This window comes from Podarcis raffonei, chromosome 13 (genome assembly GCF_027172205.1).
Source record: "Podarcis raffonei isolate rPodRaf1 chromosome 13, rPodRaf1.pri, whole genome shotgun sequence".
NCBI lineage: Eukaryota > Metazoa > Chordata > Lepidosauria > Squamata > Lacertidae > Podarcis > Podarcis raffonei.
Genome location: NC_070614.1, coordinates 52,918,707 through 52,946,139, shown reverse-complemented (window position 1 = coordinate 52,946,139; position 27,433 = coordinate 52,918,707). Strand labels below are relative to the sequence as shown.

The 27,433-nt window shown below is 48.8% G+C and overlaps 1 protein-coding gene across 2 annotated transcripts; it reads right to left on the bottom strand.

Annotated features, from left to right (window-relative positions):
* Window positions 1-658: 658 nt before the first annotated feature.
* Window positions 659-20,351, bottom strand: TMEM95 (transmembrane protein 95). 2 transcript variants are annotated; one of them, XM_053362246.1, is made up of 7 exons: window positions 19,918-20,351; window positions 18,803-18,859; window positions 18,166-18,246; window positions 14,833-14,853; window positions 4,929-5,009; window positions 3,923-4,010; window positions 659-1,149 (listed from the first exon to the last, which is right to left on the bottom strand). In XM_053362246.1, exons 1-7 carry the CDS (start codon window positions 20,171-20,173, stop codon window positions 1,104-1,106), a joined length of 630 nt encoding a protein of 209 aa, XP_053218221.1. In that variant the 5' UTR covers window positions 20,174-20,351; the 3' UTR covers window positions 659-1,103. The 2 variants fall into 2 exon arrangements, with proteins under 2 accessions (XP_053218221.1, XP_053218222.1); XM_053362247.1 differs by lacking the exon at window positions 4,929-5,009.
* Between the last annotated feature and the right edge of the window lie 7,082 nt (window positions 20,352-27,433).

Here is a 27,433-nt window from a genome sequence, read left to right as displayed (position 1 = left end):
TGGAGAACCTACAAAGGACTCTATAAGGGCTCTTGTGTCCCCCATAAGGGAATAAGGGCAGATGTTCATTTATTACAGTGTCATCTGCAAATTTGACAAGCATCCCCTCAACTCCTTCGTCCAAGTCATTTATAAAGACGTTGAATGACAACAGGCCCTTCACCTTATATTTGTGCACCTGGTTCTTCCAGAATAGGAGAAGAGGTTGCTGGATCAGGCCCGTCTAGGCCAGCATCCTGTTCTCACGGGGGGGGGGGGAGGACAACCAGATGCCCGTGGGAAACGGGTGAGCAGGATCCGACCTCAAAAGCCCTCTCAGAGCATTGGCATATTCGCTAGTAGCCACCAATCGACTTCTCTTCCTCCATGAATTTGTCCCATCCTCTTTTAAAGCCGTCCTCCTGTGGCAGGGAGTTCCACAGGTTAACGCACGAATAAGTATTTAAAAAACCAGGCAGATTCGTCAAGGCAGGGTTCGGTTTTATGACACAACATTTGTAACAAAGGCAATGAAATAAATTCCCCCCGCCCAACCCGATATGCTTCAATCTGGAACTCGTTAAATCGGGCGATAATTTAATGGATTGGGCATTTTAAACACAAACAGAGTTTGCTTTTTTTTTTTTAAGACCTCCACTTTCTGATTTCCTTACCCGTGGAGCTTTTTAATCAGCCTAGTAGTGCCTTTGTGGCTGATTGACCTGGAATATAAATAAATCTACATTTCATAACATGGGATAATTTTGCACCTCGGGAGTTATACCAGTGGAGAGGGGGGAATTATCGGTGCTTTCTAGTGTTCCTGTTTGCATCTCAATATGTGCTTTTTCCCCTATATATAACTGAATAAAAATGGTTTTTTGGAATTACATGCGGATCTGTGCATTTTTTTAAAAAGTGCAGTTATTTTGCACATGTGCTTATGGGACGCAGTCACAGCCAAGACCTTTGTGTCCTGAACATTGCTTGCACGATGTTGGGTGTCGCCAGCATCGCTTCTTCCAGCTCGTGCCTCACGTATTTTGACTCTTATACAGCGCCCCCCCCTTCATGTGCAAAGGAGGAGATTATGGAGGGGCCTGCAAGCATTTTGCTCCCCTTTCCTAACCCGGCCCCTCCTCTTCTCTCGTGTTCGCGCGGAGCCAAAACCTGCCAAAGAGGAAAGGAAAATATTCATCATCGGGGAAACCGGTTTGCACAGACTCCCTCCCACCCCCCTTCTCTTTTCGTTTCTTTGCAGAGTGATTCATTCAGAAACTATGCCGGGTGCGTGTGGTGCTGTGACGCTTCTGGTGTCGCGAAACAGGTGTGGAAAACACACACACACACACACACACACACACACACACACACACACGGCTGCATCCAGAGAGACTGGCTGGGAGATTCAAGGCAGAGAAAAGGAAGGATGTCTTCACACGGCACACGGTTAGACTGCGGAACTCCCTGCCACAGCAGGCATCATTGGCCAACAGCCTGGATGGCTTTAAAAAGGGGACAGAAAGATGTTAAACTGTTTTTGTATGCCACAAATGCGGCTCGAATTTTACTAGCTAAGAATTGGAAAACACAAGCAGTACCAACAATGGAAGAATAGCAGATGAAGATGATGGACTGGCCAACCTGACTGGAAGTGTCCCTGACTATTTACTTAAATATGTTAAACTAAACTAATTGGACTGCCTGCAAGTATCAGATAGGCTTAGGATTTAATTGCATAATGTGATGAATTAACATGTTTAAAGTTGAAATGTGAAGAAAAAAAGATGTTAAGTGAGTAAGTTAATTGTTTTAAGAATTTAAGGTAAAGGTAAAGGGACCCCTGACCATTAGATCCAGGCGTGGCCAACTCTGGGGTTGCAGTGCTCATCTCGCTTTATTGGCAAAGGGAGCCGGCGTACAGCTTCCGGGTCATGTGGTCGGCATGACTAAGCCGCTTCTGGCGAACCAGAGCAGTGCACGGAAACGCCGTTTACCTTCCCGCCGGAGTGGTATCTATTTATCTACTTGCACTGGTGTGCTTTCGAAATGCTAGGTTGGCAGGAGCAGGGGCTGAGCAACGGGAGCTCACTCCATCGCGGGGATTCGAACCGCTGACTTTCTGATTGGCAAGTCCTAGGCTCTGTGGTTTAACCCAGAGAAACCGTTAAAATGATTTACACTGAAATCCAACCCGAGGGATACGAGGAAGTCACTTAACAATGTTATGAAGCTTAGTTTAAATACAGTTGAGATGTATGTTTGTTTGTTTAATTTTTTTCTGGAAAATTAATTTTAAAAATTGGAAAAAATAAAAATAAAAAGGGGACAGGGCAAATTCACTGCGTTCTGCAGGCGGAGGCAGTGATGCTTCTGTATGCCAGCCTCTGGAAACCGCAGGAGGGGAGAGTGCTGCTCTTGAACTCAGGACCCGGTTGCGGAGTTCCCCTAATGGGCATCTGGTCAGCTGCTGTGAGGACAGAATGTTGGACTAGATGGGCCTGATCCAGCGGGCTGTTCTTCTATTCTTCTGTTCTGATGCGGAAATTTAAACCTAACTACATCTTGGGACATAGGTGACGCTGTGGGTTAAACCACAGAGCCTAGGACTTGCCGAACAGAAGGTTGGCGGTTCAAATCCCCGCAACTGGGTGAGCTCCCGTTGCTCGGTCCCTGCTCCTGCCCACCTAGCAGTTCGAAAGCACGTCAAAGTGCAAGTAGATAAATAGGTACTGCTCCGGCGGGAAGGTAAACGGCGTTTCCGTGTGCTGCTCTGCCAGAAGCGGCTTCGACCGGGAAGCTGTACGCCTGCTCCCTCGGCCAGTAAAGCGAGATGAGCGCTGCAACCCCAGAGTCGGTCACGACTGGACCTAACGGTCAGGGGTCCCTTTACCTTTACCTTTACAGTATATCTTGCCAGCCTGTGGAGGTCTGGCACGCAAGGCGTGTGAGCCCCAGGCCTCTCCCGCTCTCGTTCCCCAGGAAGCTGGTCTTCAAAGATAGACTGCCATTGAGAATGGAGGTTCATGTGGATTCTGTAGAGCTATCGTGACCCATAACCGCCGGCAGACCTCTCTCCTCCGCCATGACAATACCATTTCGGCACCCTCCCTGCCCGCTGTCTGTCTCGCCAGAGTGGCGCACGCTCTAGTTATCTCCCGCTTGGACTACTGCAATGCGCTCTACGTGGGGCTACCTTTGAAGGTGACCCAGAAACTGCAATTAATCCAGAATGCGGCAGCCAGACTGGGGACTGGGAGCGGCCGCTGAGACCACATAACACCAGTCCTGAGAGATCTGCATTGACTCCCAGGACGTTGTGAGGGTCAAAAGTGGATCATGTTCTTTGGAGGAAAGGCAGGACAGAAATGCAGTAGTGAATAAAGTGGTACCTTGGTTCTCAAACGCCTTGGTTCCTGAACACCAAAAACCCAGAAGTTAAGTGTTCCGATTTTCAAACGTTTTTCGGAAGCCAAACACCCAATGCGGCTGTTGGCTATTATTTCTGGGGCACCTGAGCCTATCAGAAGCTGCATCTTGGGTTTTGTATAATAATAATAATAATAATAATAATAATAATAATAATAATAATAATAATAATAGTTTATTTATTTATACGCCCCCATCTAGCTGAGTTTCCCCAGCCACTCTGCGAGGCTTCCAACAAAATATTAAAATACAGTAATGCATCAAACATTAAAAGCTTCCCTAAACAGGGCTGCCTTCAGATGTCTTCTAAAAGTCAGGTGGTCGTTTATTTCCTTGACATCTGGTGGGAGGGAGTTCCACAGGGCAGTTTTGTAACGGACTTCGGGAACAGATTAAAGTTCGAGAACCAAGGCACCACTGTACTGTCCATTATCCCATTAATTGAGGTTCTCTTATCAGCAATGCCCCTCCCCCTTTGCCCCCTCCATCCTCCTCCATGGGGCGCCCCACTTACTCAAGAGCGCAAGAGACGATGCCCAGGAAAAGGCAGGAAGCAGAGATGGAGCAGATTAACCAGGTGATTTTTTCCAGACCTCCGCCCTCTGTGGGGAGAAAGAGAGGGGGAGAAATGGGCAGGAGAGGAAGGTGTGCTTGGAAGAGGCCAGGAAGGTTTTGGGGTGGAGAGATGAGAGGATGGGGGCCGGGGAGAGACCCAGTGTCTGGAAGGGCAATGGGGTGGGGGATAAGCTACCGTGTTTTTCGCTCCGTAAGACACACTTTTTTCTTCCTAAAAAGTGGCCATCAACATCATCATCATCATCATCATCATCATCATCATCATCATCATAATTTATTTATACCTCGCCATCTGGCTGGGTTCCCCCAGCCACTCTGCGTGGCCCCCATCTTCATCATCATGTGATAAAACATCAAACACTAAAAGCTCCCCTGAACAGGGCTGCCTTCAGATGTCTTCTGAAAGTCAGCTAGTTGTTTATTTCCTTGACATCTGCTGGGAGGGCGTTCCACAGGGAGGGTGCCACCATTGAGAAGGCCCTGTGCCCGGTCATAAGGAAAAGCGGGACATACTGGGATCAAACCAGAAACCGGGATGGCGTCTGTCAATCCCTGGAAAATTGGGATGCGTGGAAGGTCTGCCAAAGGCCTTGGCAAGTAGGGTGGACCCTGGAAGATAAAAGGGGAGGGAGGGAGGGAGGGAGGGGGCAAAGACTGGCTGGGAGGGGGCAATTGCACACCTGGAGGGTTTGCATAAGAGACAGGGGGCTTTTTAATGTTTGAAGTTTTATTCTGTTTTTAGTGTTCTGTTGGGGACTGCCCAGAGTGGCTGGGAAACACAGCCAGATGGGCGGGGTATTATTATTTATTATTTATTATTTATTATTTATTATTTATTATTTATTATTTATTATTTATTATTTATTATTTATTATTTATTATTTATTTATTATTTATTATTTATTATTTCTATTATTGCAGCAAAGGAGAGAGAAGCTCCTCACCTGGGTAACAGGTCTTCATATCCCAGCAGCGCAGCTCAACTCTCCGGCAAGTGGTACAGTTCCACACCAAGGCTGATCCCTCTGGAAATGAGATGGGGGGTCAGGTGAGGGTGTGGGGCAGAGGCCTCAGAACCCCCCACCTCCTCTGACGGAGGGGAAGGACCATAGTTGTCAACCGTCCCTTATTTGGCGGGACAGTCCCTTATCCCAGCGCCGTGTCCCACTGCCGTCCTATTGATGATGTCCCTTAAATTTCCCGGGTTTCAAAGGAAGCAGCTCCTCTCCCTCCCTCCCTGCCGGCCAGGGAGGAGGGAGGTTCCAACTGGGTTGCTTGGCTGCGTTGCTCACCCAATAAGGAGTCTAAGAACGACTGGGGGGTGGAGCTTGCATGCCTTGTGCCAATCAAATCGGCCGTGTTGCCTGGGGACTCGCCTTTGCTCAGCGCTTCCCAGCAGAGAGGGGACGGTGGTTTTCCTTGCTGCATCCCCTTTGCCGGGTTGCTGCGCTGTGGGAACCACCGCTTGAGGCTTCGTTTGGCTGCTGGCTGGGCTTTCTGCCTTTGGCTCAGAAGCTGAACATACCTGTGCCCAGAAAATCCCTTATTTTGGCTGCTGATCCCCTATTTTCGAGGCTGCTGGTCCCTTATTTTCAAATCTGTAAGTTGACAGCTATGGGAAGGACCCCCTCAGAAGCTGAGGTCCATGAAACTCCATGCTGTCTACACACTGGCCGGCAGCAGCAGCGGCAGCAGCCATCCCCTGCTTTTCATTAAATAAGTTGGAGTTCTTGTTATTAAATATACCAAGAAAAAAGCACACCAAGAACTCAGGCCAATGTAAGTTTCAGCAGTGGGAGTGGTCCCTACTCGCAAATCAATAGTCAACTGTAACAAAAACTAATCCATTCAAAAGTATGTATTCCGACAAGGATTACAAAGTCAAACAGAGATTACAAACTCAAACTCATACGCATATGTATAACACAATAATTCGTTACAGTATTAAAAATAACAGTTTATGAGTAATAATAATAATAATAATAATAATAATAATAATAATAATAATAATTTATTTACACCCCGCCCATCTGGCTGAGTTTCCCCAGCCACTCTGGGTGGCTGGAGTAGAGATGTTGTTGTTGTTGTTGTTGAGTCGTTGAGTCGTGTCCGCCTCTTCGTGGCCCCCTGGACCAGAGCACCCCAGGCCCTCCTGTCTTCCACTGCCTCCCGCAGTTTGGTCAGACTCATGCTGGTAGCTTCGAGAACACTGTCCCACCATCTCGTCCTCCATCGTCCCCTCCTCCTTGTGCCCTCCATCTTTCCCAACATCAGGGTCTTTTCCAGGGAGTCTTCTCTTCTCATGAGGTGGCCAAAGTATTGGAGCCTCAGCTTCAGGATCTGTCCTTCCAGTGAGCACTCAGGGCTGATTTCCTTCAGAATGGAGAGGTTTGATCTTCTTGCAGTCCATGGGACTCTCCAGAGTCTCCTCCAGCACCAGAATTCAAAAGCATCCTTACCTAATTTTTAAAGGGTTGTGTAAATTTGAAGACTTTCAGATAAATATACAGTGGTCCCTTGGGTTACATATGCTTCAGGTTACAGACTCCGCTAACCCAGCAATAGTGCTTCAGGTTAAGAACTTTGCTTCAGGATGAGAACAGAAATTGTGCTCCAGCGGCGCTGAGGCAGCAGGAGGCACCATTAGCTAAAGTGGTGCTTCAGGTTAAGAACAGTTTCAGGTTAAGAACAAACCTCCGGAATGAATTAAGTTTGCGGAAATAAAACCCCTGCGTCCAGTCACGCTTCCCTTGCGTGGCTCTGCTTGGGAGCTGACCTGGCAGGAGAGCAGAGTAGCAGCGGTCCTGTGTCCGTGTGAGATGAGGGATAAATCAAGTCCGGAGTCAGTTCGGTTCTTATCTCTAGAAGCGTTTATTTACAAGCCATAAATCAGTCTCATTCCATCGGAACTTGGAGGCATTCTCAGCCGTGCTCCAAAAGCACACACGCAGCCTCTGAGCTGAGCTGCGTCTCAGTCAGAATCGAACGCAAGTCTGAAAGCAGACACACGCTGTGACTCACTTCTCTGCGACAAGCTCCTCCTCCCAGATACAGGACACCACGGAGTTTTAACCCTGCCAGTTCCAAACTCCACACCCCCTCTTGTCCTGCATCTGGGGACAGTAGCTAACAATGCTTTCCCCATACACAGACCCTCACAGAACTCGTGCTTCTGGAAGGTTTTGTGAAACCATCAGCGAGGTTCTTGGTTGAGGGACAGTATTTCAGAGCAACTAGCCCCTCATGAACGCTCTGACATACATTCCGGAAACGTATGTCCAAATGTTTGGTCCTCGCCTTGAATTGCCCCGTCTCGGCCAATTTGAGGCATGGTTGATTGTCTTCATGCACCACAACGGGCAGACAATTCTCTCCACAGATTTCCTCGACCAAACACACATAGAACTCCAGTTCTCTGCAAACCTCTGATAGCGCACTGAACTCAGCTTCAGTAGATGAAAGCGCTATGAGACTTTGCTTCCGGGACCTCCACCCAATCACTGAGTCCCCAAACTTCACCACTAGGCCTGACACTGATTTGCGGTCCTCAAGGTTAGCCCAATCCGAATCCACCCAGGCGGTCAGCTTGACATCGCCCTCAGCTGACATCTTGAGGCAAAAGTCTTTGGTATCTTGCAGGTAACGTAGCACCCGCTTAATACCATTCCAGGCCTGCACACTAGGACTTGAAGCCTCTCTACTGAGCAGATTGACAGCAAACGCTATGTCTGGTCTGCTCCACTGCGACAGATACAACAGACTACCCAGAGCTGACTGAAAGAGTTCAGTATTTTCGAACACCACGCGTTCTACTTGCTGACACTCCTTCACGTATCCAGCCTCCATGGGTGATCTGGCACCTGCACAATCAGACATCCTGAACTTCTCAAGCAACTGTTCAATCTTACCTTTCTGGCGAAGCAAAAAGCTTCCATCACTTGCTCTTGAGATCTCTACGCCTAGATAGGACTTGACATCTCCAAGTTGCTTCAGCTTGAACCGCTTTCCAAGCTCCTTAGCAAACTTCTCCACCTGTTCACCTGTCCGTGCCATGATTAAGATATCATCAACAAACACCTGAACCACTTGCTGTTGCAAGCCTGAATCTCTAATGTAAAGACAACTGTCTGCAAGAGATCTCTTAAAACCTAGCTCTTCTAAGGCTTCATGTAGGCACATATTCCAATTCCTGGCAGATTGGCGTAATCCATAGATGGATTTGTGCAACCGCCACACGACGCCTGGCTCACTGACTTCAAACCCTGGAGGAGGAAGCATGTACAACTCCTCCTGGAGATCTGAGTTCAGGTAGGCGACATCTACATCAAAATGGTTCACCTCCCAACCTCTCTGTGCTGCTATCGCCAAAAGCGTTCTCAAAGTCTCCGCCCTTGAGGTCGGCGAATATACCTCTGTGAAGTGGACACCCCTTCTCTGTGTGAATCCACGGGCCACTAATCTTGCTTTGTACTGTGGTTCTCCTGCTTCTGTGGGTTTAAGTCGGTAAACCCATCTGCAGCCTACAGCTTGCTTATTGACCGGCAGCTGTGTGAGTGAGAACACTCCAAGAGACTCCATTGAGTTCATCTCCTTCTGCATCGCCTCATGCCATTTGCTGGCTTCTTCCCGAGGCAACTTCTGAACATCCTCAAAGGATTCAGGTTCACATCTAGCCACACCAACCCAGACACTGGTGGCTTCATACCTTTCAGGTGGCTTCCCTTTGGTTGATCTTGCTGACCTCCTCAGCGTGAATTCTGGAACTGCGCCTGAATCACCTGGATCAACCCTACTATCCTCTGTGGCAGAAACATCCCCCTCTGACCTGCTGCGCCGTTTAGGGCGAACAGCTGGTTCTGCTGGCGAGGATGGTTCACTCCTTAGCTCAGACTTGACAGAGACCTGTGGAGGGGTCCTGGGACTCCCTTTTGGAGAGATACGGAGCCTCTCCCTTGGAGATCCCGGCTCTGGACTCTGTGGCTGTGGACTGTGCACCTCAGCAACAGGTTCAGCCTCGTCCTCCTCCTCTTCCTCATCTGAGTCTAACAGAACGTCCGGATTCCCGTGAAGACGCTTCCACCCACTCTGCTCGCAAAACTCAGCACTGCCGCTAATAAGCAGCTTGGACTGGTTGCCAGTAGGGTATGCGAAACGCCACGCCTTTGAACCCGGCTCATAGCCTACAAAGATCATCTTCCTAGACCTTGGCTCACCCTTTCTGCGCATGGCCTTTGGAATGAGAACCCAAGCCGTAGACCCAAAAGTGCGCAGGAAATGCACCTTTGGCGGCTTCCCATGAAGCAGAAAGTATGGTGTGTCCCCTACACTTGAATTGAACACCCTGTTCTGCAGAAAACATGCTGTCTTATAACTCTCAGCCCAAAAGCGCTGTGGCAAACCCGAGTCTGCCAACATAGCATTCGCTGATTCCTGTAGCGTGCGAAATTTTCTCTCTGCAACCCCATTCTGTTGTGGAGAGTGGGGGGCCGTCAGTCGATGACTGATACCCTTCTGCCTGAAAAACGATTGCAGCGCAGAACCTGTGAACTCCCCCCCCCCCGATCAGATTGAAAGGAAATCACCTTGGTAGAGAACTGTAGCTCTACCGCTGTGATCCAATCCCTGATCAGTGCAGCTGCCTCTGATTTCTGTTGCAGCGCAAAAACCCAAGAATGTCTAGAAAAATCGTCAACCAGAAGCAAAACCCATTTAGATCCAGCTAAAGAAGGTGTCGGCATGGGGCCCGACAAATCTGCATGGACAAGTTCAAAGGGTTTACTGGTTCTCCTCTCAGACCTGGGGTATGTGCATGTTGTGACCTTTGATTGCTTACAGGCTTGACAATCTAGGTATTTGTCACATGCTTTGAACCTACATCCAATTGTGTTGCCTGTGGCTTTCCTCACATATGACCACCCAACGTGCCCAAATCTCCTGTGCCATAAGTGTATACAATCATGGTGTGGTGGGACATTAGCACACTGCCCTTGGGCGTCTTCAATGGACTCTCCACTAGCCCCATTTTCCACCAGCCCCATTTTCCCACCAGTCCCATTTTCAATGGGCATCTCCACCAGAAAGAGCCTGTCTGTTCTCTCGACACTGTAGATCTTCTTCCCATCCCTGTAGAAGGAACACAAATTGTTAGAGAACAGAACATCGAACCCAGCAGCCATAAGAGCTGGCACACTTAAAAGAGAGTGGGCAAGCTCTGGAACCACATAAGCTTGCACCCAATGATCTATAAAAGAACAGTAAAGAAACCCAGATTCAGTCAGTGGTCTTTGAGACCCATCTGCTAAGGTGACATAACGTCCAGTTTTAACTGACTTGCAGTTCCTCAGGAGCCCTCTAGAGGTCACTAGGCAATGTGAAGCTCCTGAATCGACAACAAGAGATAAAGTGTGTCTCTGGCTGTTTCCCAAAGATGCCGTGGCGTTGCTCGCACTCCCATCGGTTGCCATGGCCACAGCCTCCCCCCGACTGAGGCTTTTGCCTTTTCCCAGAGACACCATCGCAGCTGTGAGGTGATAAGACGCCTTGTCTTTGTTTTTCTCCTGGCCTGCTGCTTTCCCACGTCTTTGCTGGGAACCGGCCCTGGGAACCTGCTTTGTTGACATTCCACGCCGGCCGGTGTCCTTGGCAGCCTGGGTCTCTAGCGGATGCTTCCCAGCGCTGTTGGACGTCGTCTCAAAGCACAAACAACTTTCAGAGCCTTTTGCTTTCTCAGAGCTGTTGGAATGGCCTGCCTGGCCTGCCCCCCCACTCCTTCTTGGGGTGCAGCATGTGCCCTCTTTCACAGCTCTCAGCCTCTCTCCAGCACACAGTCCATCACACAGACGTGTCGAAGCATTGAAACAGCTTCCCGGAACAGCCCCCTCTGGTCTGGCTCTCACTTCGGCCTGAGGCTTGCTCCCTTGGCCCTCGGCTTCCTCCCGGCCCTTGGCTCCTGCTGAGCTTTCGCACAGACTCCTCAGCACCTGCCAGGCGGCCTGAGCCGATTTAACGCCCTCCAGGTGGGGCAACAGCAAAGCGTCCACACTTGCTTTCAGCATGCAAAGCTCTCTCTGCTCTCTCTCACTCAGCAGAGCAGTAGCATGCATGGGTGGGGCCGGCTCCTTCTGGACTGGACTCCAGAGCCCTGTGGCCACAAACCACCCCCTTGCTCTTCTTGACCAGGCCTCCCAGTTGGCCCCATTCAGCCTCTCACCGGGGTAGCTGTCTTGGCTCTGCTGTGCCTGTGCAGCAGCCATTCTTCCTCCCCCCGGGGCTTTAGCGTACTCACACTGCCAGCAAGCTGGACTCTCGAAGCAGCCGTCCCTCTTGGCTCTTTGCTCCGCTCTCCAGCATCTCCCACTGCCCTTCCTGGCAGGAGATCACAGCAACTCACCGCTGGCAGCCTTCCTCCCTTCTCACACTTGTCAGGAAACACGTACGACCATAACCTTTGCGGAAATAAAACCCCTGCGTCCAGTCACGCTTCCCTTGCGTGGCTCTGCTTGGGAGCTGACCTGGCAGGAGAGCAGAGTAGCAGCGGTCCTGTGTCCGTGTGAGATGAGGGATAAATCAAGTCCGGAGTCAGTTCGGTTCTTATCTCTAGAAGCGTTTATTTACAAGCCATAAATCAGTCTCATTCCATCGGAACTTGGAGGCATTCTCAGCCGTGCTCCAAAAGCACACACGCAGCCTCTGAGCTGAGCTGCGTCTCAGTCAGAATCGAACGCAAGTCTGAAAGCAGACACACGCTGTGACTCACTTCTCTGCGACAAGCTCCTCCTCCCAGATACAGGACACCACGGAGTTTTAACCCTGCCAGTTCCAAACTCCACATTAAGTGCTTAACCCGAGGTACCACTGTATCCTGTTAGCTCTAATTCTTATCTCTAAACTATCTCTAATTATGTAATGAATTATTGTGTTATACATATTTTTAAGAGTTTGAGTTTGTAATCTCTGTTTGAGTTTGTAATCTCTATTTGAGTTTGCAATCCTTGCCAAAATACATACTTTTGAATGGATTAGTTTTTGTTACAATTGACTAGTGATTTGCGAGTAGGGACCATCCTCTGTTTCTCAGGCAGTGGGTTCTCCGGGTCCTTCTGCCAGCCAGAGTTTGCGCAACTGTTTTTTGGGACTACAACTCCCATCTGAACCTCACCGCCGGTCCTGCTAGCTGGGGACGATGGGAGTTGTAGTCCAAAACAGATGGAGACCCAAATTTTTGGAAACCCGGCTTAGCCACAAGCTCCTCTCGCTTTGCACAGAGAAGAGGAGGCCTCGGTTCGGTCCATAGCTGTCAACTTACAGATTTGAAAATACAGTGGTGCCCCGCAAGACGAACGCCTCGCAAGACGGAAAACCCGCTAGACGAAAGGGTTTTCCATTTTGGAGGCGCTTCGCAAAACGAATTTCCCTATGGGGTTGCTTCGCAAGACGAAAAAATTTTGCAAGTCCCCGCGGTTTTTTTCCGCTTTCCCCCCCTTTTCCTAAGCCGCTAAGCCACTTATCAGCTGTTCCGCTGATAAGCCGCTTAACAGCTGATCGCGAAAAGCCGCTAGACCGCTGTAGCGCTAATCCGCTAAGCTGTCAATGGGTTTGCTTCGCAAAACGAAAAAACCGCTAGACGAAGAGAATCGCGGAACGGATTCTTTTTGTCTTGTGAGGCACCACTGTAAGGGACCAGCAGCCTCGAAAATAAGGGGTCAGTAGCCAAAATAAGGGATTTTCAGAGCACAGGTATGTTCAGCTTCTGAGCCAAAGGCAGAAAGCCCAGCCAGCAGCCAAACGAAGCCTCAAGCGGTGGTTCCCACAGCGCAGCAACCGGCAAAGGGGATGCAGCAAGGAAAAACACCCTCACCTCTCCGCTGGGAAGCGCTGAGCAAAGGCGAGTCCCCAGGCAACGCGGCCGATTTGATCAGCACAAGGCATGCAAGCTCCACCCCCCAGTCGTTCTCAGACTCCTTATTGGGTGAGCAACGCAGCCAAGCAACACAGTTGGAGCCTCCCTCCTCCCTGGCCGGCAGGGAGGGAGGGAGAGGAGCTGCTTCCTTTGAAACCCGGGAAATTTAAGGGACATCATCAATAAGGGACAGCAGCGGGACACAGCGCTGGGATAAGGGACTTTCCCGCCAAATAAGGGACGGTTGACAGCTATGGTTTGGTCCCTGGCCGGCAGCATCTTTGATTCAAAGGCTCAGGAGATGAAAAGTGCCTTTTGGGGGAGCCACTCCCAGTGGGAGCAGATCAGACTTCCCCAAGCAGGCACCCTCCTGGACTTTGGGCTGCGCTGCAAGAGCCCAGATGGCAGGCACCTTATACTGAATCGGAAACCCTTCTTCCACCTAGCTTAGTGCTGTTGACACAGGCTTTCAGCAGCGATTCTCCAATACAGGAATCGCCACTCAGGGAGGCTGCAGTTGTTGCCTGCAGTTTTTAATACAAGCTTAAAAAAACAACAACACTCAATTTTTTAAAACCACGTCACCCAAATAACCAGGGATTCTATTCCCGGTGGCTGCTAACAGTCTTTAATTGATTCATCTAACCAACTACAGTGGTTCCTTGGTTCTCAAATGCCTTGGTAGTCAAATAACTTGGAACCCAAACACTGCAAACCCGGAAGTAAGTGTTCCAGTTTGCGAACTTTTTTCGGAAGCCGAATGTGCTCCACTGTGAGTGTTACGCTGAGGTCTGTCTGTTTTTGCTATTTATTTTGCTTTTTTGTTTTTGCGGCTTTTTGTTTCGTTTTTGTGACTGTGTGGAAACCCAGTTCAGCTACTGATTGATTGTGTGACTGCAGGACATTTTTTTATCGCTTTCATTTTATGGATCCATGGTCTCGTCAGACAGTAAAATTCACGTTCAATTGCTGTTTTAGGGGTTGTTTTATAACGTCTGGAACGGATTAATCCGTTTTGCATTACTTTCTATGGGAAAGTGCGCCTCGGTTTTGGAACGCTTTGGTTTTGGAACGGATTTCCGGAACGGATTAATTTTGAGAACCAAGGTGACCACTGTAATTGCTTACAGACCCAAGGCACAATTATTATTATTATTATTAGTTATTATTAATAATGTTAATCTTGACCCCATGCATGGGCTATAGTGATATTTCCACAGATAATTGAGTAATAGACCAAAATTCTTTAAAGCAATGTGGACATCTGTCAGGGATGTTTTAGCTGAGATTCCTGAATTGCAGGGGGTTGGAATAGATGACCCCTGGGTCCCTCCCAACTCTACAATTCTATGGATGTAGCCAGGGGTGGGTGGGCGGGCAATGTAATAATAATAATAATAATAATAATAATAATAATAATAATAATAACTATTATTATTATTATTATTATTATTATTATTATTATTATTATTATTTATACCCTGCCCTTCCCGGTTCAAAAACCAGGCTCAGGGCGGCTAACAACAAATTTAAAACACTTTAAAACACTTAATTATAAAAGCAGCATAAAATACAGTATAAAAACATGAATAACAATTAAAAAATAAAAAATCAATTAGATAATCCCCAGCGCTAGCTGGCTGAATTGGTCCTACTTGGGCCAGCGAGGAGACCAGGGGAGAATTAGCTGTGGAGTCTCAGAGCAGGTGAGGGAAGGGAAATAAAAGATCAGGCTGAATTCAAATTAAAGGCCAGGCGGAATAGCTCTGTCTTACAGGCCCAGCGGAGGGAGGTTAAATCCTGCAGGGCCCTGGTCTCCTGGGACAGAGCATTCCACCAGGTGGGAGCCATCACTGAGGAGGGATGTAATAAGTGTTTTTCCATCTTTTATAAAGGTGGGGCTCTTTACCCAAAATTTCTCGTTCTGCTATCCCGTCCCTGGAACTTACGGCAAGCCGGAGGGCACAGCGCTGGAAGAGAAAAGAGAAAAGAGGTTTATTGCAAGACGCTCAGTCATCTAGCAAGCTAGTTTTTCCAGACTTCTATCAGGGACTGGGGCTGGTCCCTGCCTTGGAAATTGTGAGGCATAGCTGTCAACTTACAGATTTGAAAATAAGGGACCAGCAGCCTCGAAAATAAGGGATCAGCGGCCAAAATAAGGGATTTTCCAAGCACAGGTATGTTCGACTTCTGAGCCCCTCCTAGCCAAAGGCAGAAAGCCCAGCCAGCAGCCAAACGAAGCCTCAAGCGGTGGTTCCCACAGCGCAGCAACCCGGCAAAGGGGATCATAGAATCATAGAATAGAATCATAGAATCCTAGAGTTGGAAGAGACCACAAGGGCCATCGAGTCCAACCCCCTGCCAAGCAGGAAACACCGTCAGAGCACTCCTGACATATGGTTGTCAAGCCTCTGCTTAAAGACCTCCAAAGAAGGAGACTCCACCACACTCCTTGGCAGCAAATTCCACTGTCAAACAGCTCTTACTGTCAGGAAGTTCTTCCTAATGTTTAGGTGGAATCTTCTTTCTTGTAGTTTGGATCCATTGCTCCCTGTCCGCTTCTCTGGAGCAGCAGAAAACAACCTTTCTCCCTGCTCTATGTGACATCCTTTTATATATTTGAACATGGCTATCATATCACCCCTTAACCTCCTCTTCTCCAGGCTAAACATGCCCAGCTCCCTTAGCCGTTCCTCATAAGGCATCGTTTCCAGGCCTTTGACCATTTTGGTTGCCCTCCTCTGGACACGTTCCAGTTTGTCAGTGTCCTTCTTGAACTGTGGCGCCCAGAACTGGACACAGGACTCCAGGTGAGGTCTGACCAGAGCAGAATACAGTGGCACTATTACTTCCCTTGATCTAGATGCTATACTCCTATTGATGCAGCCCAGAATTGCATTGGCTTTTTTAGCTGCCGCGTCACACTGTTGGCTCATGTCAAGTTTGTGGTCAACCAAGACTCCTAGATCCTTTTCACATGTACTGCTCTCAAGCCAGGTGTCACCCATCTTGTATTTGTGCCTCTCATTTTTTTTTGCCCAAGTGCAATACTTTACATTTCTCCCTGTTAAAATTCATCTTGTTTGTTTTGGCCCAGTTCTCTAATCTGTCAAGGTCGTTTTGAAGTGTGATCCTGTCCTCTGGGGTGTTAGCCACCCCTCCCAGTTTGGTGTCATCTGCAAATTTGATCAGGATGCCCTTGAGTCCATCATCCAAGTCGTTGATAAAGATGTTGAATAAGACCGGGCCCAAGACAGAACCCTGTGGCACCCCACTAGTCACTCTTCTGCAGCAAGGAAAACCACCGTCACCTCTCTGCTGGGAAGCGCTGAGCAAAGGCGAGTCCCCAGGCAACGCGGCCAATTTGATCAGCACAAGGCATGCAAGCTCCACCCCCCAGTCGTTCTTAGACTCCTTATTGGGTGAGCAACGCAGCCAAGCAACCCAGTTGGAGCCTCCCTCCTCCCTGGCCGGCAGGGAGGGAGGGAGGGAGAGGAGCTGCTTCCTTTGAAACCCGGGAAAATTTAAGGGACATCATCAATAAGGGACAGCAGCGGGACACGGCGCTAGGATAAGGGACTTTCCCGCCAAATAAGGGACGGTTGACAGGTATGTTGTGAGGTCAGGATAGGACCCTGGAAGTTTCTGGAGCAAAGGATGCTTTTCAATCTGGGGAGTGCTGTTTCTAGTCACCCACACGCATGATTCAGATTATTTCTTCTTTGCCCTGGGGGCAGATTCTGAGAGGAAAAATTACCCTCTTCCCTCTCATCCCTGATGAGTGAGATTATGATTCATTCATTTATTCATTTCATAAAATCTACACACTAAAAAAAAATGCTCTCAAAGCAGGTCGCAAAGAGAACAAAACAATGAAATGATCAGTGAAAACGGTTTTTTAAAAACCAACCGAAAAACTGGCAATAAACTAAAGAGCAGATTGAAACATACACCCACGTTCTACATGTCTGAGCAGGCTTGTCTAAGCAGCAGTGGTTTTAGCAGGCGCCAAGAGGAGGACAGTTGAAGGGCGTCTGCCTGGTGTCAAGTGGCAGGGAGTTCCAAAGGTGTCGGCGCTGCCACAGTAAAAGATCTGGTTCCTAGCAAGGCAGAACGGATAGCGTGTGGAAACAGCGAAAGTTCTGGCAATCCAAGCGGTCAGGTGGGGTATTTATGGGGCGAGGCGATCTCACAGGTGAATCCGGTCCCAGGTTGTTAAGGGCTTTAGATACTGAGAGCAACACCCCGTAGCAAATCGGCAAGTCTCTGAGCAGAGGTGCGATATGGCAACAAAGCCTCCCTCCTTTCAGCAGCCGGGCTGCAGCAATGGGGTGCAGTGAAGTTTTTAATAGGGGAACGTTTAGGGGCAGGGGCGCTAGATTGCAAGGGGCATTGGGGGGGTCGATGTCATGCGTGTGATATTGTGACGTCCTGGTGTCACGCACGCGAGCATAAGCAAAACCCCACATTTAAGGTGCTGGTTTTGACCTTTAAAGCCCTATGTGGCCTAGGACCCACATACCTATGGGACCGCCTCTCCTGGTATGCCCCACGGAGGACCTTAAGGTCCACAAATGACAACATCTTGGAGGTCCCAGGTCGCAAGGTGGTTAGATTGGTCTCAACTAGGGCCAGGGCCTTTTCAGTACTGGCCCCGACGTGGGGGAACGCTCTGTCCCAAGAGACCAGGGCCCTGCGGGACTTGACATCTTTCCACAGGGCCTGCAAGACGGAGCTGTTCCGCCTGGCCTTCGGCTTAGACTCACTCTGACCCCTTATATGGGATTTGGTATATAAATTTTCCCCTGGCTTTTTTGCTGACCCACGTAGGACCAGCATGGATAGCTGGCTCGGGTGAATATCTGATGTTTCCTCCCTTTATGGTCTTGATTTATGGGCTACTACTAAAATGAGGCTGCATTTTAAGCTGCATTTTAAGCCATATTTTAATTAACTGTTTGGTGGTGGTGGTGGTTGTTTTTCTATTATGTTTTATTGTAACACGTTTTTGGTGTTAGCCGCCTTGAGCCCTGCCCTGCCGGCGAGGGAGGGGTATAAATAAACATTTATTTACTTATTATTTATGCGTGTGATATTTTGACGTCCTGATGTCGCGCACGTGAGCATAAGTGAAACCCCACGTTTGAGGGAAAACACACTTTGCACATGCCCAGAAGCATACTCTGTTTTTCCAGCACGTTCTGTGACTGAGATGTATTTTAAAAATGTCAGAGCCGGTCCCAATACATACTGGGTCTCAGACTGAACATCCTCTCACATACCTTCTCTGCTCTGCTCTGGTATCTTAACTTCATGAAGCCAGTTCCAAAACTTTGGGAAGTCAGCGAGGCTCTGGTTTATTTCTGGTGAGGAGAAGGGACGAGAGGATTATAATCCCACTGCTACCACCAACAGCAGCTTCTCTAAAGCTAAAGGTAAAGGGACCCCTGACCATTAGGTCCAGTCGTGGCCGACTCTGGGGTTGTGGTGCTCATCTCGCTTTACTGGCCGAGAGAGCCGGCGTACAGCTTCCGGGTCATGTGGCCATGTGGCCATGTGGCCATGACTAAGCCTCTTCTCGCGAACCAGAGCAGCGCACGGAAATGCCGTTTACCCTCCCGCCGGAGTGGTACCTATTTATCTACTTGCACTGGTGTGCTTTCGAACTGCTAAGTTGGCAGGAGCAGGGACCGAGCAACGGGAGCTCACCCCGTCATTGCGGGGATTCGAACCGCCGACCTTCTGATCGGCAAGCCCTAGGCTCTGTGGTTTAACCTACAGCGCCACTGCTACCACCAACAGCAGCTTCTCTAGACTGATGCAAAAGCAAGTTTTCATCCCCCCCTTCCTTCATTTTACGCCCATTGTCCCAAGAGGGTGCCACCCTCTGAAATCTGCACAATCCAAACTGCTCCTTACCTATAACCCGGAAGACTCGGTGCGTTTTTTCCAGCAACAGATCCAAGGACATGTCATCTGCAGGTGGGATGGAAGAAAGGGGAGCCGTGCATGAGCCACGCTGGTATGCAACACCTGCCACCCCCAACCTGGTGCCCTCCAGAGTGGCACATGCTATGTCCTGCTTGGACTACTGCCATGCGCTCTACGTGGGGCTACCTTTGAAGGTGACCCGGAAAATGCAATTAATCCAGAATGCAGCAGCCAGACTGGTGATTGGGAGCGGCCGCCGAGACCATATAACACCGGTCCTAAGAGACCTCCATTGGCTCCCAGGACGTTTCCGAGCACAATTCAAAGTGTTGGTGCTGACCTTGAAAGCCCTAAACGGCCTCAAAGGCCCTGCATACCTGAAGGAGCGTCTCCACCCCCATCATTCAGCCCAGACACTGAGGTCCAGCTCTGAGGAATAACGAGCTTACGAAAGTACTTCAGTGGATTCTGAAAAACGCAAACCGTCCGAAGAACTGTGGTGATCTCTCCCCTTAGTTTGTCTAATTTTTAACAGCTCTCTCTACTTCTTGTGGGACTGAGTTCCACAGGTCAGCTATGAAGGGAGAAGCACATTTGTTTGTCCTGAACCTTCCAGCATTATATACGAGTGATTGTGTGCAGGTAGAAACCTAGAAATAATTCTTCTTCTTCTTCTTCTTCTTCTTCTTCTTCTTCTTCTTCTTCTTCTTCTTCTTCTCTCTTGCTCTGCCCCCTTTCCCCCTCTGGCTCCACCCACCACCAGCATGTGGAGACCTGCCCCCCAAAGAGATAACCCACAGGGAAATATAGGGGGAGCCCCACCCCTGTTGCCACCCATAAGACTATATTGTTATTATTACCGCTAATAATATTGATCTGAGCGACTATGCTAATGGGATGCATACAGAAATAATAACAGTGGCATTCTGGTCACGCATACCAAACTAATAATAGTGATGTTGCACGATGCAGACAGAAATACTAACAGTGACGTTCCATCAATGTGTACAGAAATAATAACAGTGATGTTCTAATCATTGCCATTAAATAATAATAAATCCTGCCCTTTTCCAGACACCCCCGAAGAGCCCCGTTTTCTCTACCTAAGGCCAAGCCCAGGGAGGACTCTCTACCCCAGGGATAACTGGTACAGTTTGCCTGGCTGTAACGCTCTCGGTATTGGGCACAGAGGTGGGCAAAGCGGGTCTTCAGGTTCTTGGAATGGAGTCCGCAGTGGATGCACCCCTCCGTCTCGGGGCTCTCACTGGCGAGGAGGAGGAGGAGGAGAGCCAGAGTCGCGGGCAACCGAGAGGCAGGTCCCAGAGCCCTCGGAGCGGAGAACGCTTTAGAAAGGGCCATTGGTGGGCCCACCAGGAAAGCTGTAGGCGTGGCTGGCAGAACACGTTCCAGAACCCTTTTGGTTCTTTGGGTCGGGGTTCTAAGCTGCCGCCAGGGCAACCGGTTCCAGAGTCCCGGGGGTGGGGGTTCCGTTCATAAAGGGACAACTCTGGCCTCGGTCCTGTATACCTGAAGGAGCGTCTCCACCCCCATCGTCCAGCCCGGACACTGAGGTCCAGCTCCGAGGGCCTTCTGGCGGTTGTCTGCCTGTAAGAAGCAAGGTCACAGGGAACCAGGCACAGAGCCTTCTTGGTGGTGGCGCCCGCCCTGTGGAACGCCCTCCCACCAGATGTCAAGGAAATAAACAACTATTTTACTTTTAAAAGACAACTGAAGGCGGCCCTGTTTAGGGAAGTTTTTAATGTCTGACGCTGTATTGATTTTAATATTCGGTTGGAAGCCGCCCAGAGTGGCTGGGGAAACCCAGCCAGATGGACGGGGTATAAATTATTATTATTATTATTGTTATTGTTATTGTTATTGTTATTATTTTATGGAAATTACAGGGGGGCACATCTTTAAAGTTAAATGTTACAAATATTATGCCTGAATGTATCCTTTCAACTTGACAGCACAGGGAAGTTACCTAGCTTTAAAAATAATATAAAATCATCTCCTTTGCCAGTTTCCTCCATTCCAAAGCTATTTCCCCCTTGAAAGGGACTCCAGGAAGTTCCCAGAGGTGACAATTGCTGAGCTGATTGTTGCCCAAGGGAAGCCAAATCCCATCACCAGACTTGCCAAGGGGCCAGACATGCAAAGGAAGTTCTCTTGTACTTTGGGTGGTGGGACTTCAGAGGTGTTTACCTCTGCTCATCTTATACCTGGGTCTTGCCCTGCCATGTCTGCTTATGCTAATCTTGCACCAAGGACTTGTCTGGACGTGTTTGCCAAGGTTAAACTAGTGTAACCCCTGTCTACCCCTCCCCTTTTGTGACATGTCAGTGATGTAGCAATGATGCTGTACGAACTGTATTCTGGGATATGGTGGGAAAGTTTTAAAAGTCCTTGTCACCCCATCCTTGGGGTTCAAAATTCCTCTTTGAACCTGTTGCGCAATAAACTTTGGTCTACAGCTGTTTGCTCCGGTTGGTGGCTGGGCTCCTTCCTTTATTCCGCAGGGACCCGCGGGCTCTGCCCGACCAGCTGGGTGACTGAGCAGCCTCGCACCTAGATTCTTCCATAGCAATTATATTATGTGATCCAATGGGAGCAGTCAAGTACAACATTCCTTGTTTTCCTAGAATGGACAAGCGAGGGAATGTTTGGTCCAACCCGTCTAAAATTCCTGTTCCTCCTGGCCTGGAGCATCCATTTGCATGTGACTAGTGGGTAGTCATGACCTTTCCAGACCTAGTCAAAGGCCAAGGCATGTTTCCCCTCTCCCTCTTCTCCATCTTCCTTTCGTCCTGTGAACTGCTGGACTGCTAGCCTGCGGTCACTAGGCAAATCTCCCTTATGGGGTAAACCTGTTTGTATATGTTTGAAACTTTAAGCCTAAAGCAATGACAGCCAAACTTGGCCCTCCAGCTGTTTGGGGACTACAATTCCCATCATCCCTGACCTCTGGTCCTGTTAGCTAGGGATGATGGGAGTTGTAGTCCAAAAACAGCTGGAGGGCCAAGTTTGGCCATCACTGGCCTCAAGCCTGCCTTCAGGGATCACACTGTGCTCTGCCTGATCGTGAGTAAACTTTCTTTTTATTGCTTATGAATAAGACTGTGGTGTCTTTATTCTTTTAGGAGGGATTCAAGGGGAAATATTAAAACGCATTTCAACCTGGACAAGCCAGATTGAATTGTGCATTGTCTTCAGAAACTCACACGAGTTTGCAACAGGTTTTCTGCTGTGTAAAGGAGAATGCACTCTATTAAGTAAAGGAACTTGCTAGCAGAAGCTAGGAAGGATATGAATAAACAATATATCCTCTCTTGCCACCCTGAACACTCCCACAACAACATCCTGCAAGATTAAGGACAAAGAAAAGAAAATCATCTCTGCCTTGAAAAGGTCAGCTGCGGAACTCCCTCCCACAAGACGGCCACCATCTTGAACGGCTTTAAAAAAAGGAGTGGGCAAATTTGTGGAGGAGGAAAAGGTTATTGATGGCTACTATCCAGTTTCCCAGTAGTGATGTATGGAAATGAGAGCTGGACCATCAAGAAGGCTGATCGCCGAAGAATGGATGCTTTTGAATTATGGTGCTGGAGGAGACTCTTGAGAGTCCCATGGACTGCAAGAAGAACAAACCTCTCCATTCTGAAGGAAATCAGCCCTGAGTGCTCACTGGAAGGACAGATCCTGAAGCTGAGGCTCCAAGACTTTGGCCACCTCATGAGAAGAGAAGACTCCCTGGAAAAGACCCTGATGTTGGGAAAGATGGAGGGCCCAAGGAGAAGGGGACGACGGAGGACGAGATGGTGGGACAGTGTTCTCAAAGGTACCAGCATGAGTTTGACCAAACTGCGGGAGGCAGTGGAAGACAGGAGTGCCTGGCGTGCTCTGGTCCAGGGGGTCACGAAGAGGCGGACACGACTAAACGACTAAAGAACAACAATCCAGTTTCTTGGTAGATCTTGCCTCTAGGAGGCGGTTGTGGGCCTTTCCACAGCTCCCTCAGGCTCCTCCTTGGCCAGGTCCTTCCGAAGCAATCTGAGACTTCACTAACACCTTGTCTCTCAACGCTCTGTCCTCTTCACGCCTCTTCTAGTTCTGGGATACCAGGCAGGGTTTTTTTGTCACAGCAGGAGAGGGAGACAGCCTGGGGTCTTCGCCAGCCAGACTCATCTCTGCCCCTTGGTCACCGCACTCTCCTCCTTCCACTTCTGCTTCTGGACGTAGACTCACTTAGCCCTGTTGCCTCTTCAGCTCCGAATCTCCTCTTCCCTCTCTGACCACTCATCACCATCTCACTCAGGGCCAGATTTAGGTTTGACGAGGCCTTAAGCTACTGAAGGTAATGGGGCTCTTTATATGCCCAGCTGTCGTTTGTCAACAAGAAAATTGTCCCTGTTTCTTTTGTGTTTTGCTTTTGTGATTGATTGTGTGACTGCAGTACATTGTTTATTGCTTCCATTTTATGGATCGATGGGTCTCATTAGATAGTAAAATTCATGTTCAACTGCTGTTTTTTAAGGGGTTGTTTTTAAAAGTCTGGAACGGATTACAGTGGTACCTCGGGTTACATACGCTTCAGGTTACATACGCTTCAGGTTACAGACTCCGCTAACCCAGAAATAGTGCTTCAGGTAAATAACTTTGCTTCAGGATGAGAACAGAAATTGTGCTCCGGCGGCGCAGCAGCAGCAGCAGGAGGCACCATTAGCTAAAGTGGTGCTTCAGGTTAAGAACAGTTTCAGGTTAAGTACAAACCTCCGGAACGAGTTAAGTACTTAACCCGAGGTACCACTGTATTCCATTTCGCGTTACTTTCTATGGGAAAGCGCACCTTGGTTTTGGAACGCTTTGGTTTTGGAACGGACTTCTGGAACGGATTAAGTTCGAGAACCAAGGTCCCACTGTAATACTTTAGCTGCAGTTCATTCCTTTTCAGCTTTGCAATCTTATTTAAAAAGTGCGCCTGGACATTCTGTTGTTGCGCCCGTAACCATGGTTTAAGGTGCTCTTTAGCTCCTAGTGTTCATATCTCAGTTTCTAACACTGCATGACGGAGAGTGAGAACATGTGATTGTGAGAGCCTCTTCGTTCCCACGCGGCGTCAGATTCAGAAGACAAGCATTTCAGGGAGAGCGGCAGAGCCTCCTGCCCCTTCTCGAGCCTGCAAATCTCGTACTTTCAAACACCCAAGACACCGGTTCTTAGGCCATGTGGCTAGCCAAGAAGAGAGTACCTCTGCGCATGTGCGGACGGCATTCCCCACCACCACCTCCAACTTAGAGCCAGCCCGGGGAAGCTTTGATCTGTGTTACGCATTAAAAGTGTGCCGGCTTTACAGGCCTGCTTTGAAGAAGATTCAATATTTAAGCAGTGCGTGTTGGGGCCTGTTGCCGAGTGCTTAAGATGGGCCACATCAGAGCTTGCGCATAGATCCACAGAGGAGGAGGGGGAATGTGTGGGCGTTGTGAGCCTGAACAGGTTTAGCAGGTACACAATGACGACGCAGGTCTGTAAATAAGCCTAATGTAATGCCTCTTTTGTGCTTCGACCTGTCGAGAGAGAGAGAGAGAGAGAGAGAGAGAGAGAGAGAGAGAGAGAGAGAGATTTTTCTCCCTCTACCGGTCAGTTCCCAGAGCTGCAAGCAACTGCTAAAGGACACAGCAATTCAAAAAGCCGGCCAGGAGGAGAGCCCTTTGCTGGTCATGATCTAGCCCAGTGCAGCGGTACCTTGGTTCTCAAACTTAATCCATTCCAAAACCAAAGCATTCCAAAACCAAGACGTGCTTTCCCATAGAAAGTACAGTGGTACCTCGGGTTAAGAACTTAATTCGTTCTGGAGGTCCGTTCTTAACCTGAAATTGTTCTTTGCTTGAGGTACCACTTTAGCTAATGGGGCCTCCCGCTGACGCCACGCGATTTCTGTTCTCATCCTGAAGCAAAGCTCTTAACCGAGGTACTATTTCTGGTTTAGCAGAGTCTGTAACCTGAAGCGTCTATAACCTGAAGCATCTGTAAAACATGAGGTACCACTGTAATGTGAAACGGATTGATCCGTTCCAGACTTTTAAAAACAATCCCCTGAAACAGCAAATGAACATGAATTTTACTCTCTAACGAGACCATCGATCCATAAAATGAAAGCAATAAACACAACGTGCTGCAGTCGCACAAGCAATCAATCAGTAGTTGAACTGGGTTCCACATAGTCGCAAAAACAAAAAAAGAGCCGCAAAAACGCAAAATAAATAGCAAAAACAGGCAGACCTCTGCGTAACACTCAAAACGGAAGTGTGGCACTCAAATCGGAAGCGTAACCCTCAAAATGGAATACGTTCGGCTTCTGAAAAATGTTCGCAAACCGGAACACTTATTTCTGGGCTTGCAGTATTTGGGTTCCAAGTTGTTTGAGTACCAAGGCGTTTGAGAACCAAGGGACCGCTGTATACTGCTCCTGAGAGGGGACAGCCGCATTCCTCTGGGAAGCTGCGAAGATGGCTTAAAAGGAAACACATGAGCTCCTGGAAGAGCTGTGGGATTATAAATAAGCACAGCCTTCACAATGAGATTTCAGCTTTTCATAGAATCATAGAATCCTAGAGTTGGAAGAGACCACAAGGGCCATTGAGTCCAACCCCCTGCCAAGCAGGAAACACCATCAGAGCACTCCTGACATATGGTTGTCAAGCCTCTGCTTAAAGACCTCCAAAGAAGGAGACTCCACCACACTCCTTGGCAGCAAATTCCACTGTCAAACAGCTCTTACTGTCAGGAAGTTCTTCCTAATGTTTAGGTGGAATCTTCTTTCCTGCAGTTTGGATCCATTGCTCAGTGTCCGCTTCTCTGGAGCAGCAGAAAACAACCTTTCTCCCTCCTCAGCCCAGAATTGCATTGGCTTTTTTAGCTGCTGTGTCACACTGTTGGCTCATGTCAAGTTTGTGGTCAACCAAGACTCCTAGATCCTTTTCACATGTACTGCTCTCAAGCCAGGTGTCACCCATCTTGTATTTGTGCCTCTCATTTTTTTTGCCCAAGTGCAATACTTTACATTTCTCCCTGTTAAAGTTCATCTTGTTTGTTTTGGCCCAGTTCTCTAATCTGTCAAGGTCGTTTTGAAGTGTGATCCTGTCCTCTGGGGTGTTAGCCACCCCTCCCAGTTTGGTGTCATCTGCAAATTTGATCAGGATGCCCTTGAGTCCATCATCCAAGTCGTTGATGAAGATGTTGAATAAGACCGGGCCCAAGACAGAACCCTGTGGCACCCCACTAGTCACTCTTCTCCAAGATGAAGAGGAACCATTGATGAGCACCCTTTGGGTTCGGTCAGTCAGCCAGTTACAAATCCACTGAGTGGTAGCAAAGTCAAGACCGCATTTTACCAGCTTCTTTACAAGAATATCTTTCACTTGAAGATTTTTTTAAAACACGCAGGTTGCCAAACGGGGAGGACGAAATGGGTATATTGAGGAACACGTGCATTTCTGGGAGGCAGAGAAAGGGAAGCAGGGCTTCCCACTAGGCCAGGATGATGGCCTAGGTGAGCCCCTTGGCCTGATCCTGTACAGGGGTCTTCTCATCTCATTTGACCAGTCCCCTTTCATCTATGAGGGTGGCGCTCTGCATTCTAGTCAACTGCGCCAAACCTTGGCTATTGGGGGAACCTCTAAAGCAGGCATAGGCAAACTCCGGCCCTCCAATGTTTTTGAGACTACAATTCCCATCATCCCTGACCACTGGTCCTGCTAGCTAGGGATGATGGGAATTGTAGTTCCAAAACACCTGAAGGGCCGGAGCTTGCCTATGCCTGCTCTAAAACTACTCAATAAACACACAAGACGTAACCGGCTGTAAGGTAAAGGTAAAGGGACCCCTGACCATTAGGTCCAGTCGTGGCCGACTCCGGGGTTGCAGCGCTCATCTCGCTTTACTGGCCGAGGGAGCCGGCGTACAGCTTCCGGGTCATGTGGCCAGCATGACCAAGCCGCTTCTGGCGAACCAGAGCAGCACACGGAAACGCCGTTTACCTTCCCGTCGGAGCGGTACCTATTGATCTACTTGCACTTTGACGTGCTTTCAAACTGCTGGGTTGGCAGGAGCAGGGACCGAGCAACGGGAGCTCACCCCGTCATTGCGGGGATTCGAACCGCCGACCTTCTGATCGGCAAGTCCTAGGCTCTGTGGTTTAACCCACAGCGCCACCCGCGTCCCTATACTTTTGAATAAATAAAGCATACTATTCATAGTATCAAATTGTAGATTTCAACAGAAGTCTCATAAAGTTCAACGAAAAAAGCAGAAGACCCTGTGGATCAGTACATTCTCTAGTCAGTTTATGCATAAGGTCCATACATGTATAAGTGTCTTTTCCACCTGTCTGTTCATAAGAGTCCAATAATGCACCTGAAGGGTTGTTACAGTTCCACAGAGTCTAAGACAAAGATTTCCGGAATATTAGCCTTGTTTCGCCATCCTAGGCTTCATGAGTAGAACAGGCTCATATGTAATATTACAGGATAGTGGATCTTATAGCATAGTAATGGTTACATACAGGTGGAATAGATACTTATACATGTATGGACCTTATGCATGAATTGACTAGAGAATGTA

Coding starts and splice junctions, on each gene's coding strand:
- TMEM95 (XM_053362246.1), bottom strand. CDS start 20,173: ATGGCCCTTTCTAAAGCGTTCTCCGCTCCGAGGGCTCTGGGACCTGCC. Junction 4,011..4,928: donor TATGAAGACCTGTTACCCAG/GTGAGGAGCTTC, acceptor TTCTCCCCACAG/AGGGCGGAGGTCTGGAAAAA. Junction 1,150..3,922: donor ATCGTCTCTTGCGCTCTTGA/GTAAGTGGGGCG, acceptor CCTCTTTGGCAG/GTTTTGGCTCCGCGCGAACA.